The 14,795-nt window shown below is 46.9% G+C and overlaps 1 protein-coding gene across 1 annotated transcript in view; it reads left to right on the top strand.

The window, feature by feature from the left end:
• Positions 1-14,795, top strand: part of LOC143929245 (mixed lineage kinase domain-like protein) — a 48,849-nt gene that overhangs the window by 10,497 nt on the left and 23,557 nt on the right. Inside the window, exons 3-7 of the mRNA XM_077453405.1 lie at positions 2,581-2,640; positions 7,520-7,688; positions 7,902-7,999; positions 12,724-12,859; positions 13,575-13,704. Coding sequence (XP_077309531.1) covers positions 2,581-2,640; positions 7,520-7,688; positions 7,902-7,999; positions 12,724-12,859; positions 13,575-13,704 — 593 coding nt within the window. The remainder of the gene's footprint in view (positions 1-2,580; positions 2,641-7,519; positions 7,689-7,901; positions 8,000-12,723; positions 12,860-13,574; positions 13,705-14,795) is intronic.

Genomic DNA, 14,795 nt, shown 5'->3' on the forward strand with positions numbered 1-14,795 from the left:
CACTACACCACTGTGCTGCCCAATGTTGCTTTGTAGAGGGTATCATTGTATTGATTAACTTTTTCCATGAGGACAGGGTAGGGGGGACAGCTGACTTCCATTTTAGTATTATAGCTTTCCTCGCGTAAAATAATAGGATACCTATTAGAGTGCGGATTGCTTTAGCTAACACCAGTTGTTCTACAAGCCTGAGGAGACAGAAGTCAGAGGAATAAGTATGGTAGTTAACCCCCGGATAAAGTGGGTCACCTCCCTCCAATACTCTTGGACCCGTGGGCAATCCCAGAATATATGTAGAAAGCCCACAGGGGTACATGTGTAATGTGGCATAGACTCCCTCCAGAGGTGGTTCTGGCCAGCTCAGTAGATTGCCTTAAAGCGGGAGTCCACCGGGACTCCGCGTTTTTTTTTTTTTTTTTTAAAGTACAAATACTGCAGCTGCTGACTTTTAAATAGTGACACTTACCTGTCCAGCGCTCCCGCGATGTCGGCACCCGAAGCCGATCGCTCGCTCGGCTGCCGGGTCCCGCCGCCATCTTGGGTATGGGAATCAGGAAATGGAGCCTTTCGGCTTCATTTCCCGGTTCCCTACTGCGCATGCGCGAGCCGCGCGGCGCAATCCGGACGGTCCCCGCTGCCTCTGGAAGCTGTGTGTTTCCCAGCAGGCAGCGGGGCACTTGCTGAAGGGGGCGGGCGCTTGCGGAACGGGGCGTAACGTACGCCCCGTTCCGCAGAGAGCTAGCCCGGAAGTGGGTGCAGTTACCTGGATTATCCAGGTAACTGCACCCCCCTCCCCCCTGAAAGGTGCCGATTGTGGCGCCGGAGGGGGGGGGGATTCCGATGAGCGGAGGTCCATTTTAGGGTAGACCTCCGCTTTAAAAAAGGCCTGGATTATTTCCTAAATGTACATAATATAACTGGGTACTAACATTTATAGATAAAGTTGATCCAGGGAAAATCTGATTGCCTCTCGGGGGATCAGGAAGTATTTTTTTCCCCTGCTGTAGCAAATTGTATCATGCTTTGCTGGGTTTTTTGCCTTCCTCTGGATCAACTGTGGGTATGGGATTGTGTATATAGGATTGCATGATTTTTTTTCTCTTTCATTGGTTGAACTACAGTATATAATGCAGTGCCTTGCAAAAAAATAAACGCTCACAATTTGAAGCTACCCCTCAAAAAAGCACTAAATCACAATTTTTTTCATCGCCTGGCCACTGCTGAGGGGGCCGCCATGTTGCCACGGCTTTACTTCTGGGTTTGCGTGCCCCGGTGCTGTGAGTGGCCGGAGCCACGATGACATCACTCCCACGCATGCATGCGGGAGCCTACGGTTCCGGCTAGGAGCTCTGAATTTCCGGCACAATACGCCGGACCTTCAGAGCACATGAACCACTTACATCAGCGGCTGCATGTAAGATGAATATCTCCTAAACTGTGAACGTTTAATAGAGTCTTACCTATAGGTAAAAATCACAAAGCGGTCATTACAACCGCTTTAAGGAGTGGGTGGCCGCTGCATCCCTAACAGCCATGACTCATCTGTCAGCGGTATTCCCTGAGGTCATCGGGTGACCCCGCCCTCATGTTTACCTGTCATTCGGCGAGTGTCTCTGGACAGGACACGTTGTGTTCGATGAGCGAAAGGTTTTTTTTTTTTTTTGTTAGTTTTCTCCGTGTGGGTCGACATTCATTGTGATTGATGTTGGCTCTACTACAGGGGACATTTATTTTTGGGCTTTGTTTTTTAATAATCACAATGAATTTGGATCGTATAATCTAATGCTTCTGATACAAACGAATATATGAAACGAATGCTGAAAACAAATCTGTTCAATATAACAAATTTGACAAAACAAAATTTTTCAATTAACAAATACATCCGAAATGAAAGAAAACATAAATGACCGCTGTGCACATGTCTTATGCCGTGTACACACGATCAGACATTCCAGCGGACTTGGTCCGTCGGACAATTTGATCGTGTGTGGGCTCCAGCTGACTTTTTCTTCCCAAAAGTCCGGCGGACCTAGAAATAAGACTGGCTTCAAATTTGTCTGCTGGACTCAGCTTTTAGCGGATAATCCATTCGTCTGTGTGCTAGTCCGACGGACTAAAACCGACGCTAAGGCAGCTATTGGCTACTGGCTATGAACTTCCTTATTGTACGTCATCACGTTCGAATCCGTCTGACTTTTGGAGTGATCATGTGTGGCCAAGTCCATTCGTTTGAAAGTCTGGTGGACCTCAGCTGCAAAGTCCGTCGGATTGTCCACCGGACCAAGTCCGGTCGTGTGTGCGTGGCATAACAAAAACAACATCCTTCTATTAAAGTGTATGTCCCGTTCCTAAGCAAATGTATCCATCTATACAGTAGACCTTATTCCAGAGTAAAAGAGCACTGAAGAGTTAAAAAAATACTCCTAAAACTACTTTAAACTTCTATATATTTGCCTTGCCCATTGACTCCGCTGAATTACTTCTATGAGTAAATTTATGATGCAAATTCGACAAGACAGTTTAGCTCATGCCTATGCTATCTAAAGTCTTATGTGAGAATGATGTTCTGTTTTTATACAGGTGAGATGAGATTGGTTGGTGACCAGGTAGATCGCGGGGCTCAGCAGACAATGGAGATGTGTAAGTATCAGAAATCATTATATCATCCAAACATTGATACCAAACCCATTGGGACATCTGAGCCAGCTATTTTGGGATTCTGATATCCAAGAAGGCTCACAGGAGTGAAAATAAGTTAAAGTATCTCTTGCGGGCGCATAAGGTAAAGGCCAATAATATTAGACCAGCCTTTCTCAACATTTAGAATGGGAAAATGTTTGGGTTTTAGGGAACCCCTGCTAAAATGGATAATATCTACAGCTCTATATACAGTATTTATAGATAAAGTACCAGAGAATATCCAGTTGCCTCTTAGGGGATCAGGAAGGAATTTTTTACCCCCCCCCCCCCCCCCCCCGCTAGAGCATACTGGATCATGTTTAATTGTTTTATTTAAAACAAGGACACACTTACTCTTTCCCTCCATCTATTGTGTATCACCACTGCGCTAAACAAAACACTATACACTAAGCCGCCACTTTAAAAAAACAAAATGTGTGCAGTATTCCTTATCTAAACAAGAGAAGAAGCGGCGCTGAATATAAATCCACACCAGTGAATTCAAAAATATTAAAGATAATAGACCCAATCCAGTGAACATGAATTACTAAATGTTACTACACTGTGCAAGCCCTGCCCCGAGCATACAGAAAATAGTAAAAATTAATTAATAGTTTGTATCGAAATTAATTAACACAACTTATTATATAGTTACATATTACCAGAAGAATAGTGATAACAAATATATATACGATCTGTTGAAAAAAATATCCTGTGACTAAATATTATTCAACACTAAAAATAAATAAACAAGTAACGAGAATCAAATGAATTGTTTCAAGTTCTATCAAACAATGTCCACTTCCCAAGAACATTGTTACCAACACCACTGTGAAAAGCTCCTGAGAATATAATGTATCCCAGTAAAATCATAGTCCATACGTTGAATCTTCAGATCATAATCCAAATAATGGAATAGTGAAAAAAACGTTTAACCAGTGTCTCTTGAATAAACAGCAGATTACATCTACACTCCTCCACCACACCGCTCTAGATGTGACTCCTCTCCCCTTATGTGATTACACTCACCCGCTGTATATGCCTCACACTTTCATGTTTGGCTGGATGTGCTTTTTCCCTTTACAGGGTTTAAATGGGGTATCCAGGTTTCCACTCCAGAATGCAGGGCTAGTACCATGGCTGTTCTCATAGACGCCACGGATGTTTCCATAGGTGTCACGGCTGTTCCCATAGATATACTCTCATGCAACAAAGAAAAGATTTGCTTCCATAGCGTGATACAGTATAAAACTTTTTAATCACACATAAAAATCTCTCACATTGCACTCACATCAAAGAATGAATAAACACGCCAAATGTAAAAATTCACAGCACTCTTGAGTAACCCATACTGAAGCATAGGTGGTCACGGCGGACCCAGGATATGCGGGAATAGTGGATAGTCTCTCACCGCTCCTTAACTGTACCGCCGCTTTACAGGGATCAATGTAAGATGTTCATAGATACATCCTGTCTCTCTCCTAGTTTCATGTTTTTGTCCTGATTTTCTGTCTCTGTTCTGGTTTGATGTCTCTGTCCTGACTTCCTGTCTCTGTCTTCATTCCCAGTGCCTGTTCCAATTTCCTGTTTTTGTCCTAATTTCCTGTCTCTATACTGGATTCATGACTCGGTCCTTGCTTCTTGTCTCTACCTTGTCCTCATTTTCTGTCTCTCTCCTCCACTCTGAAGCTCTGGTCATCTTGTTCTGTTCCTTTTCCCAATATGGATACATTATTTTGTAGTTTTTTTATTGCTGTCTGTGTCCGCACTGGGGAAATTTCCCATCACTGGGGCAGCAAGCAAAGTTTTGTCTGCAGTTTTTTGGCTGGAGTTATCCCTTTAGTACAGACAGTAGCATGGGCGTCCGCAGCAGGGGGCAAGAGGGGGCCAAGTGCCCCCCCCGGAATCCCCAAGGTGTTGCCGCCGCCGCCATGCTGCTTTTTTTTTTCTGAGTCCGCTGGCGGCTGCATCCTCCGCTCTCTCCTCTGGATCACAGCGCTGCCTCTGTGTTCGGCAGCCGCTCTGTAACACAGTCCCTCCCCCCCAGACCAGCTCGTATGATAGTAGAGAGAATCGCGTTCTGCCTATCACATGAGCCGGTCTGGAGGGACGGGACTGTGTTACAGAGCGGCCGCCGAACACAGCCATCCAGCGCTGTGATCCAGAGGAGTAGATACCCATCCGTGCCACAGTGCCTGGATAGGAGGATCGGGGGGGGGGGCTGCAGTGCTCTCCTGCCCCCCCCCCAGTGCTCTCCACCACCACACTCTCCTGCCCCCCCCCAGTGCTCTCCTCCACCACCGCTCTCTTCTGCCCCCCCCAGTGCTCTCTCCCACCACCGCACTCTCCTGCCCCCCCAGTGCTCTCCACCACCACCGCACTCTCCTGCCCCCCCAGTGCTCTCCTCCACCACCGCACTCTCCTCCTCCCGTGCTTTCCTCCACCACCGCGCTCTCCTCCATCACCGCACTCTCCTGCCACCCTCCCAGTGGTCTCCTCCACCACCACACTCTCCTGCCCCCCCCAGTGCTCTCCTCCACCGCCGCACTCTCCTCCCCCCCCCAGTGGTCTCCTCCACCACCACCACACTCTCCTGCCACCCCTCCAGTGCTCTCCTCCACCACCACACTCTCCTGCCACCCCCTCCAGTGCTCTCCTCCACCACCACACTCTCCTGCCCCCCCTCAGTTTTCTCCTCTGCTGTTCTTGCTGCTCCCCAGCTCTCCCCATCCTTCTCTAGCCATCATCCCAGTGCTCTCCCCTCCAGTGCTCTCCTCCCCCCCTGTTCCCCCCAGTGCTCTCCACTCCGCCCAGTGCTCTCCCCCTGTTCTTTCCCCCCCCCCCAGTGCTCCCCTCTCTCCCCCTGTTCTTTCTCCCCCCCAGTGCTCTTCAGCTCTCCCCATCACTCTCCAGCCCCCCATTCTCCCCACCCCTGTTTTTTCTGCCCCCCTGGTGCTCTTCAGTCCCCCCAGTGCTCTCTGCCCTCCATGCTCTCCACCCCTGTTTTTTTTGGCTCCCCCCCAGCACTCTCCACTCCCCCTGCATTTTGCCCCCACCCATGTGCTCTCCACCCCCCATAGTGCTCTCCAGTCCTTCATGCTTTCCACCCCTGTTCTTTCTGGTGCTCTCAAGCTCCCCCCATTGCTCTCCACTCCCCCCTGCTCTTTGTACCCCCCAGTACTCTCCAGCCCCCGTGCTCTCCACCCCTGTTTTTCTGCCCCCCCAGTACTCTTCACCACCCCACACTCTTAGCCCCCCCAGTGCTCTCCACCACCCCACACTCTTAGCGCTCCCAGTGCTCTCAGCCTACCGTGCTCTCTACCCCTGTTCTTGTTGGCCCCCCCAGTACTCTCAAGTTCCCCCCCAGCGCTCTCCGCTCCCCACCCCTGTGATCTCCACTCCCTATCGCTCTTTGCCCCCACCTATGTGTTTTCCAACCCCGCCAGTACTTTTTGCTCCCCCTTCTCCCACTCAGTGCTCTCCACTTCCCCAGGACCAGAGGGCAGGCTGACTGGGGCCGGAAAATGAGGACGGCTGAAGGTGCAGGTGGCCAGGGACCACTCCATCTCACAGCAGACAGGCTGCATTTGGTGGGCACAGTGAGGCTGCATTGGTGGGCACAGTGAGGCTGAATTTGATGAGCACTGGTGAGGCTGCATTGAGCTCTTGCATCAAGTCTGCAGTCTCTGTCCATCTCCTGTAGCATGTCTGCAGTCTCTGAGGGAGTCTGGAAAGGAGTCAAGAGTGGGAGCACCGCTGGAATGGGGGTCATGGGAGAAGTCAGACTTGTGTGGACTGTGGACAGGAGACTATAGGATAAAACCAGAGCCACCAAGCTGGAGCCGACTGACTGAGCCCTGCACAGTGCACCTGAGAGGAGGTCAGTGAAAGCACCGCCAGGCCAGTCGGGGGGGGGGGGGGTCACTGATGTAAAGGGGGAGTGAATACGATAATGTAAGGGGCACTGATATAAAGGGTCTCCTCCTTATACTAGTAACCCACCCCCCTTACCTTAGAGTATTCATTCTGCAGAAGGTGCCCCCCCCCCCCCACGTTCTGAGTTTCTGGGGTCCCCCTTGATGATTGATCACTTACCACTATTAACTGGAATTTGAATATATATATATTATATATATATTATATATATATATCCCTATGTGATTTCATATCTATATCTAATACTCTCTTCATCAAATGTGCTTTAAAATGCATGGTTTTTCCCTTTCATGAACAAGAAATTAATGACGTTATGCTGTTGGACTGGTATAATAATGCTGTGAGTCTGGTATTAAATTTTTTCCAGGGCTGGTATTTGAAAGCATGGGCGTCCGCAAAGTTACTCAGGTGGCTGCGTACCATGCCCATATAGCCTAGAGAATGTACATCTTTTTACATTGAAATACATCTGTTGTGGCCATATTTTTATCTTTATGAAAACAGCCTATACAGTGACAATATGAGATCAAAATATGGCCACAACAGATGTATTGCAATGTAAAAAGATGTACATTCTCTAGGCTATATGGGCATGGAACACATCCGCCAGAGTAACTTCCAATACAAAGTGAAGATGAATTATCTGTTATATAACACATATGTATTACCAGTGGAAAGATTTTCATTAGATTGCCAAAAAGGGGCGGAGCATGAGTGGCCTTGAAATGATGCCCCCCCTTGGAAAAAGTTCTACGGACGCCCATGGACAGTAGATGAGTATATTAGATTAATTTGTCTGGCAGGTGTCCGGGAACAAAGTAGAACAGTCCAATAAAAGGTCAGAGGAGGCCAGACATCCATGAACAGTCATCCATGGTCTTTTCATCTGTGTTCTTTTTTTCAGTAAAGGACCAGAATGGCCAACCATGGAACATCAGAGTAATTCAAGCTATAGAACTGGAGTATGGAGCTTTGGTGAACACCACCGACCGCTACAAAATGTACAAGGGAAAGTACAACAAGAACTTTGTATTGATCAAAGTCATGCTGGGAGAACTGGAGACCGACAATGAGTAAGTCACCCAGGAAGGCACCCAGAGCAAACAATCACAAATCTTCTTCTAACCGATCTGATGGCAGTAGGTTCTAAATGATTGTTATGGGCAACCCCAGTCTGCCCATCGTCATTATTGTCCTGCCCTTTGGAGCACATCTAATTATGGAATCACATTCTTTGAGGCTTGGATAAATGCATTATATTATCTGTGATTTCTTATCTTATCCAGGTTTGTAAAGAGAACATTCTTGAAAGAGTGCGAGATCATGAAGAAATGTGAAAGTCCCAACATTCTGCAGGTTTTTGGCATTTGTTTTGAAGAAACGAGTGAGTAAAATAATTTAGCTTCCATGTAACATTAAAATAAGAGATGTGCGTTTGTCTGTCCTTGTCCTCCGCCTTTCTTTTTTCTGCTCTCCAGTGTCTGTTCCTGTCCTTCATCTCTGTCCTGATTTCTGTCCTGTTCTCCTCTGTCCACATATACTGTCTTTTCCTGTGCTATCTCTCTTCTCCTCTTTGCAACTCTCTGTCCTGGTCTCCTGCATCTGTTCCTGTCTACCTTCTCAGTTCTTATTTCCTGTGTCTGTTCCTGTTCCTACTCTGTCCTGATTTTCTTGTATTTGTCCGGTTCTCCTCCTCTGTCCACATCTACTGTCTTTATTCCTGTCCTGTTTCTCTCCTACTGTGTGCAACTCTCTGTTCTGGTCTCTAATATATGTTTCTGTCATCCTTCTCTGTTCATAATATGTGACTGTTCCAGTCCTCCTCTTCTCTCTCTGTTTTGCTGTCCCAGTCCTTCTCTGTCTTGATTTCCTTGTCTTTTGCTCATCCTCTTCCTCTGCCCCCATCTACTGCTTCTGTTCATGTCCACCTTCTCTGTTAAAATGTTCTGTTTCTGTTCTTCAATCTATATCTGTTCCCATTGAATGTGACAGACACAACTGGAAGAGGCTTTTGTAGGAGACTAGGGGCAATCCTCCTACCCACTGATTATGGCCCATGCATACCTCCCAACTTTTGAACTTGAGAATTAGGGACATTTCAGGGAGAGAGTGACCTGCGGAATGCGTATCGCACCGCAGCAAAAAGTGGGTGTGACCAAACATGATAGTGGAAGGGGCTTAAGAGCAGTGGTTAAACAAAACATGGGCTTCCATGTACCTATAAAGTATGCTTTGATTGCTGTGGCACAAGCTGGAGTCTCAGGGATTCATATAACCCTTAACACAATCATTTAGAAAATATATCCGGTTGTGTATATACTGAAGTTAGACAGAGAGCTTATAACAGAGGACCTGAGGAACCTGGGATGGAGCCAAGGAATAAGTACTGCACATAGTAGCAAATGATGGTCATGGTCAAGCTAAGGCGATTTGCGCAGAAGAGCCAACCTGTCGCCGTATAAAGTAGAAATCTTATCTCAAATTTCAGAAATATGCCACATAACACTTAGGCTCCATTCAAACTAGTGGTTATAGGGGTGGTAAAACCACAAGGTTTTACCACCTTGCCAAGTGCTCCACCTTTAGCTGCAGAGGCAGGATCAGGGGGTGATGCATTGGGGAACACTACTGCCCTCTGACCACAACCCATTCAAGTGAATGGGGATGCTCTGCAAAGCACTACTTTTTCAAATAGTACCACACTAAACAGCATAGTACTGCAGTACCATGTTGTTTGGTGGCCACAGACATGCTGCCATTAACAATTAATGGCACCAACATGCTTCTTACATGGGCACCATGGTTGCATACAGTGCAGGAAATACACACAGAACACGCCTTCCCTGTATTGTGTTCCAGTGTGAATTAACTCTTAGGGAGAGAAAGAGAGGGAAGGATCACTATGGTATATGGAAGAAAGGAAAGAGGCATCACTATGATACATGGAAGAAAGGAAGGAAGGATCACTATGGTACATGGAAGGCAGGAAGAACGGATCACTATGGTACATTGAAAAAAGCAAGGAGAGGTCACTGGTACATGGAAGGGAGGAAAGATCACTATGGTACATGGAAGGATCACTATGACACATGGAAGGCAGGAAGGATCACTATGACACATGAAAAGCTGGATAGAAGTAAAACTATGGCACATGGAAGGCAGGAATCTTATGGAACATGGAAGGCAGGAACGCTATGGGACATGGAAGGCAGGAACGCTATGGCACATGGGAGGAAGGATCACTATGGGAGATGGAAGGCAGGAACGCTATGGCACATGGGGGGAGAGATCACTATGGGAGGAAGAGAGGGGAGAGCTCACTCACCCTTGGCTAGCTGCTCCCCAGTCCAGAGGCTCAGGCAGACACCAGGATAACTGTCTGCTTTAAAATCTCCTGCCCACACAACCCCTTCCCAGCACAGATTGGCTGCATGCTGGGGGTTGTGGGACATGGGGAGGAGGTGAAGCTGACCTAACTCACCTTCTCCTCCCACCTTGTACATCCTATACAGCAAGCGAGTGGGCGGGGGAGGGACTGTACTGCTGGACACTGAGAGAGCCTCAGCTGCAACACAGTGTGGCTGCTTGGTACGCACCAACAGGGTGATTAGTGGAGTCCAGTACCGGAAATTGTTCCAGTACCTGGCTCCGCTGCAGGACTCAGTCCACATTCGTGGGACATCAGGATTTACTTGAAATTCTGGGACAGTCCCGGTGAATCCGGGAGGGTTGTGAGGTATACCTATGGAGGAGACTGGGGATTTTGTCTGCTTTTCCCTGTCAAAGCATGGTAAAGAGCTCAGTTCAGCCTCAGATCCCATGGAGAGAGCAGATCATTCTCTAATTGGATCAATTCTCTGAATAAGAACAATAAAGCTTCCCTTCTGGAGTACAGGCAAAACTTTTATTTTATTTTGGTAAGAGTAAGGGAGGGATATAACCGGTTATATTTTTTTTCACCATATGTGCCAAACAGGAAGTGAGAGGAAATCCCTACAAATGAAGAGTCACCAGGTCACCAGAATTAGTGTCCCCTTTTCTGGGGACAACCAAAATTTGGGGTTTTCTTTTACTTTCAATGTTAAAGCGGAGGTCCACCCTAAAGTGGACCTTCCGCTCATTGGAACCCTCCCCCCCTCCGGCGCCACAATTGGCGCCTTTCAGGGGGGAGGGGGGTGCAGATACCTGTACAGTACAGGTATCTGCACCCACTTCCGGGATAGCTCTCTGCGGAAAGGGGCGTATATTACGCCCCTTTCCGCAAGTGCCCGTCCCTTTCCGCAAGTGCCCCGCTGCCTGCTGGGAAAACACACAGATCCCAGAGGCAGCGGGGACCGTCCTTATTGCACAGCGCGGCTCGTGCATGCGCAGTAGGGAACCGGGAAATGAAGCCGAAAGGCTCCATTTCCTGATTCCCATACCCAAGATGGCGGCGGCAGCACCCGAGAGACGATCTACAGATCGGCTTCGGGTGCCGACATCGCGGGCGCGCTGGACAGGTAAGTGTCACTATTTTAAAAGTCAGCAGCTGCAGTACTTGTAGCTGCTGGCTTTTAAAAAAAAAAACGCGGAGTCCCGGCGGACTCCCGCTTTAATGGTAAACAGGACAAATAGAGAAGGGGAATCGCCCTAATGGGGGCACAGACAGCAAAACAACCTGACAAGTCTTTTAATCCCTCTCCACTCTATCCAAAACTTAAAACAAATGTTTTGCCTTTAGTTATACTTTAATCTTGTATGGGTTAATGGTCAGAGGCTAGTTGTTTAATTAGCATACTGTGTATGTTTATGTTGGCTTTTCCTTAGCTATGGTAATTATATATTCCTGTTTACAGTTTGCATTGTTAGGGTAATGTGATCAGGCTCTACCTCAGGGGTGTCCAACCAGTGGCCCGGGGCCACATGCGGCCCGCGGAGCCCTATGATGTGGCCCGCGATCTCCTGCTCCAGGATAGAATAGAAAGAATACTGTTATTAAAGGTCAATCACAGTGTAAATATGAGCATATCTTTTCTGCAGTGGTTCCTGTGCTGCTTTCAAACTGATCCACAAGTGCAGAGCAGTTTACCTGCACTGAGCCATAGACTTCTATTATTGCCTGCGAGTTTAGTGAGCTTTCTGAAAGTGCACCAAACTGCAGAATATTATAGAAGTCTATTGCAAACTGCAGGAAAGCCAAAGGTACACTGCGTTGCACATGTGGTGCGGGTAAACCGCAGCGCATCAGTGTGAAAGCAGCCTTGGACCCCTTTCGCACGGTCAGTCTTACAGTCCGACCAATTGGACCCTCCATTCACCTCTAAGTAGTGGCAGACATAAACTGACTTGTGTTCTACCTCCATACAATCCGCCAAAAAGTATTGTGGGCTGCGTCTGTGTCCGCTCTGCAAATGCAATGGGTGGAGTTATGCTACTTATCTTTAGACTGAACCATATTAGGTATATATGAAAATATGGGTGTTATTAGGATATGCTGACATAACATCATGAAACAGTATAAGAATGGAGTAGGATTATGGTAGAGAGGGAAGAGAGGTGGGAAGAGAAGGAACTCTACACTTTGGAGAATGTAACATCAGAAGTCTCTCCCTCTGAAGCCATCACCATGCCATATGTTACCAGATGTCAGTCTTGTCTTTGCTTATCTTTCTGAACAATAAATAACCTTTCTGGAAGTATTCTACTAAGAAACTGATTCTTAAAAGCAAGTTGGAAATGCGGCCTTGGATAAAGACATACAAATCTCCTCTACACACACCCTCTAGGAGAGAGGACATTGACTGACACATTTATACAAAGACTTTGCTAATTCATCCTGAAATGCCCCTGTGGGTATAGTAGAATACTAGAATAATATGTATTTTACTAGTATATATACTATACTAGAATATGTAGATTTTTAGATATATCTACACCTTTCTTTCATCAGCTGTTCTTATCTTCATCTTCTCTGCATCCCTCTGTCCTGGTCTCCTGTCTTTGTTCTATATTCATCCTTTCTTCAACATCCTCTTCTAATCACACGTCTGGTCCCATCATTGTCCTCTCTCCTCTTTTTGGGAGGTTGGTTCCCTGGTCACCTGTTTTTATCCTCCTTCTCTGTTTCAGGTGAAGGACCCCGCTACTCTCTCGTGACAGAGTACTGTGACCAAGGGACATTACGTGACATGCTACAAACAGTGAAGAACCTGAACTGGGGGCAGAAACTCATGATGGCTCTTGATGCCACCAGCGCTCTGTACAGGTACATGTTATTTTATCATTCTTATGGTAATGTGGCCCTATAGGTGTCATTCAGAGTGCAGATGAATTGGCTGATCATGCAAGAATAATGTCGATTTTCATCAGGGCCAGATTAACGTAGGGGCTATTGGAGCTGCAGCTCCAGGCCCCTACCTTAATATAGGCCCAGCAGGGACAGACTGACCATTTGGATACTGCACTGCATGAGATGCTCCTTGCACCTCCTGCAGCAGGGGGAATCTGAAAGTCGGAGGTGATCAGTGCGGTGGCCAATCACAAGCACCATCAACAGGACAGCCTCCCTCTATGGATCGGTGCTTGTAATTGCGCCCACCCCCCCCCCATACTGATCTCCCCAGACTGTCCATTAGATTCCCCCTGCTCTGGGCCCCCCTGTGTATGCAAAGGACCTTCCACTGCTCCATTCTCCCCCAAAAAATATTGTGAAAAAAATAAAAAAACTCCAACAAATAATAATAAATGAAGAAAATAATTTAATTAAAAAAATTAGGGGCTTATTCACATGGGTTCCCTTGCGCATACAGTGTGAATGAGTGTTTTGTTTAAAATATTTCATTTACTTTAACAAAAAAAATTTTTTTTCATTTTATTTATTTCCATAAAAAGGCCCATCAAAATCCTCAGCACCAGGCCCATGATACTCTTAATCCGGCCCTGATTTTCACCACTACTTACACTGTGTTCTCGATTTCCAGCATACACCACAAAGTTGTGAAAGCCACCTACCATTCAGGCAGGAATAGGATTCACCAGTCAGAGAAGAAAGCCTTCCTCCATAGGAGTCTGAGCAGCCGCAAGTACCTGGTGAAAGGCTACAGTCTGAAGGTAACCCAACCCTCTACCAATAGTTTCTTTGTTGTGGAGTTCCCCCATTACCACTTGTCCTATGGGGGATAATGTGAATATTATACCAGCTCGCTCTCTAGCAGTGAGAACAGCAACTTAATTTAAATTTTTTTATTTTTTACTCTTACTGGCGCTCGACTGTGTTAGTCTAACATGAGAATAGTCTAACACATTGATTTTTTTTCTGTAGTGTGTGCTCAAACGTTGATCGGAGATTTCCAGGTATGCTTCAAGCCAAGGGGAAGGAAAGACAGATTCTGGTGGTAGGGGACTCCATTCTCAGAAGGACAGAGAGGGCAAACTGTCACAAAGACCTAAGGCGCCAAACTGTATGTTGTCTACTGGGTGCTCGGATTCGGCACATGATGGATCTGGTGGACAGATTACTAGGAGGGGCTGGGGAAGACCCGGCTGTCATGGTGCACGTTGGCACCAATGACAAAAATCAGAGGAAGATGGAATGTCCTAAAAAATGATTTTAGGGATTTAGGAGCTAAATTGAAGAATGGGACCTCCAAGGTCATTTTCGCAGAAATACTACTGGTACTTCGAGCCACACCAGAGGCAGCAGGAGATTAGGGAAGTAAACAAGTGGCTGAGGAGCTGGTGTAGTAAGGAGGGGTTCGGGTTCCTGGGGAACTGGCCTGATTTCCCAGTCGGTTACCAGCTCTTTAGCAGGGAAGGACTGCACCTAAATGGGGAAGGTGCATATCAACTGGGAGAGAAGATGGCCGAAAAGTTGGATGAGCTTTTAAACTAGGTGACGGGAGGCAGGGTCCAAAGGTAGAGATGGCTAGTGTGGAACAAATTCCAGAGGGTAATATTGGGGCCATTAGTGGTAGATCGACTAAAGCACCTAAACCCGAGAGGTAAGTACAGTGACAAGTCCTATTTGTTACCTCAGAACACCAAATATGTTCACTAATGCCAGGAGTCTGGTGGACAAGATGGGAGAACTAGAGTTGCTATTGTACGAGGAGGATTTAGATTTTGTGGGAGTTTCAGAGACTTGGTTCAACAGCTCAAGGGTATTCCCTATATTGGAGAGATAGGAAGGGTAAAAATGGGGG

Source organism: Lithobates pipiens, unplaced genomic scaffold, assembly GCF_037356315.1.
Source record: "Lithobates pipiens isolate NorthernLeopardFrog02 unplaced genomic scaffold, aLitPip1_a1.2 Scaffold_10, whole genome shotgun sequence".
In the NCBI taxonomy this organism is placed as follows: domain Eukaryota; kingdom Metazoa; phylum Chordata; class Amphibia; order Anura; family Ranidae; genus Lithobates; species Lithobates pipiens.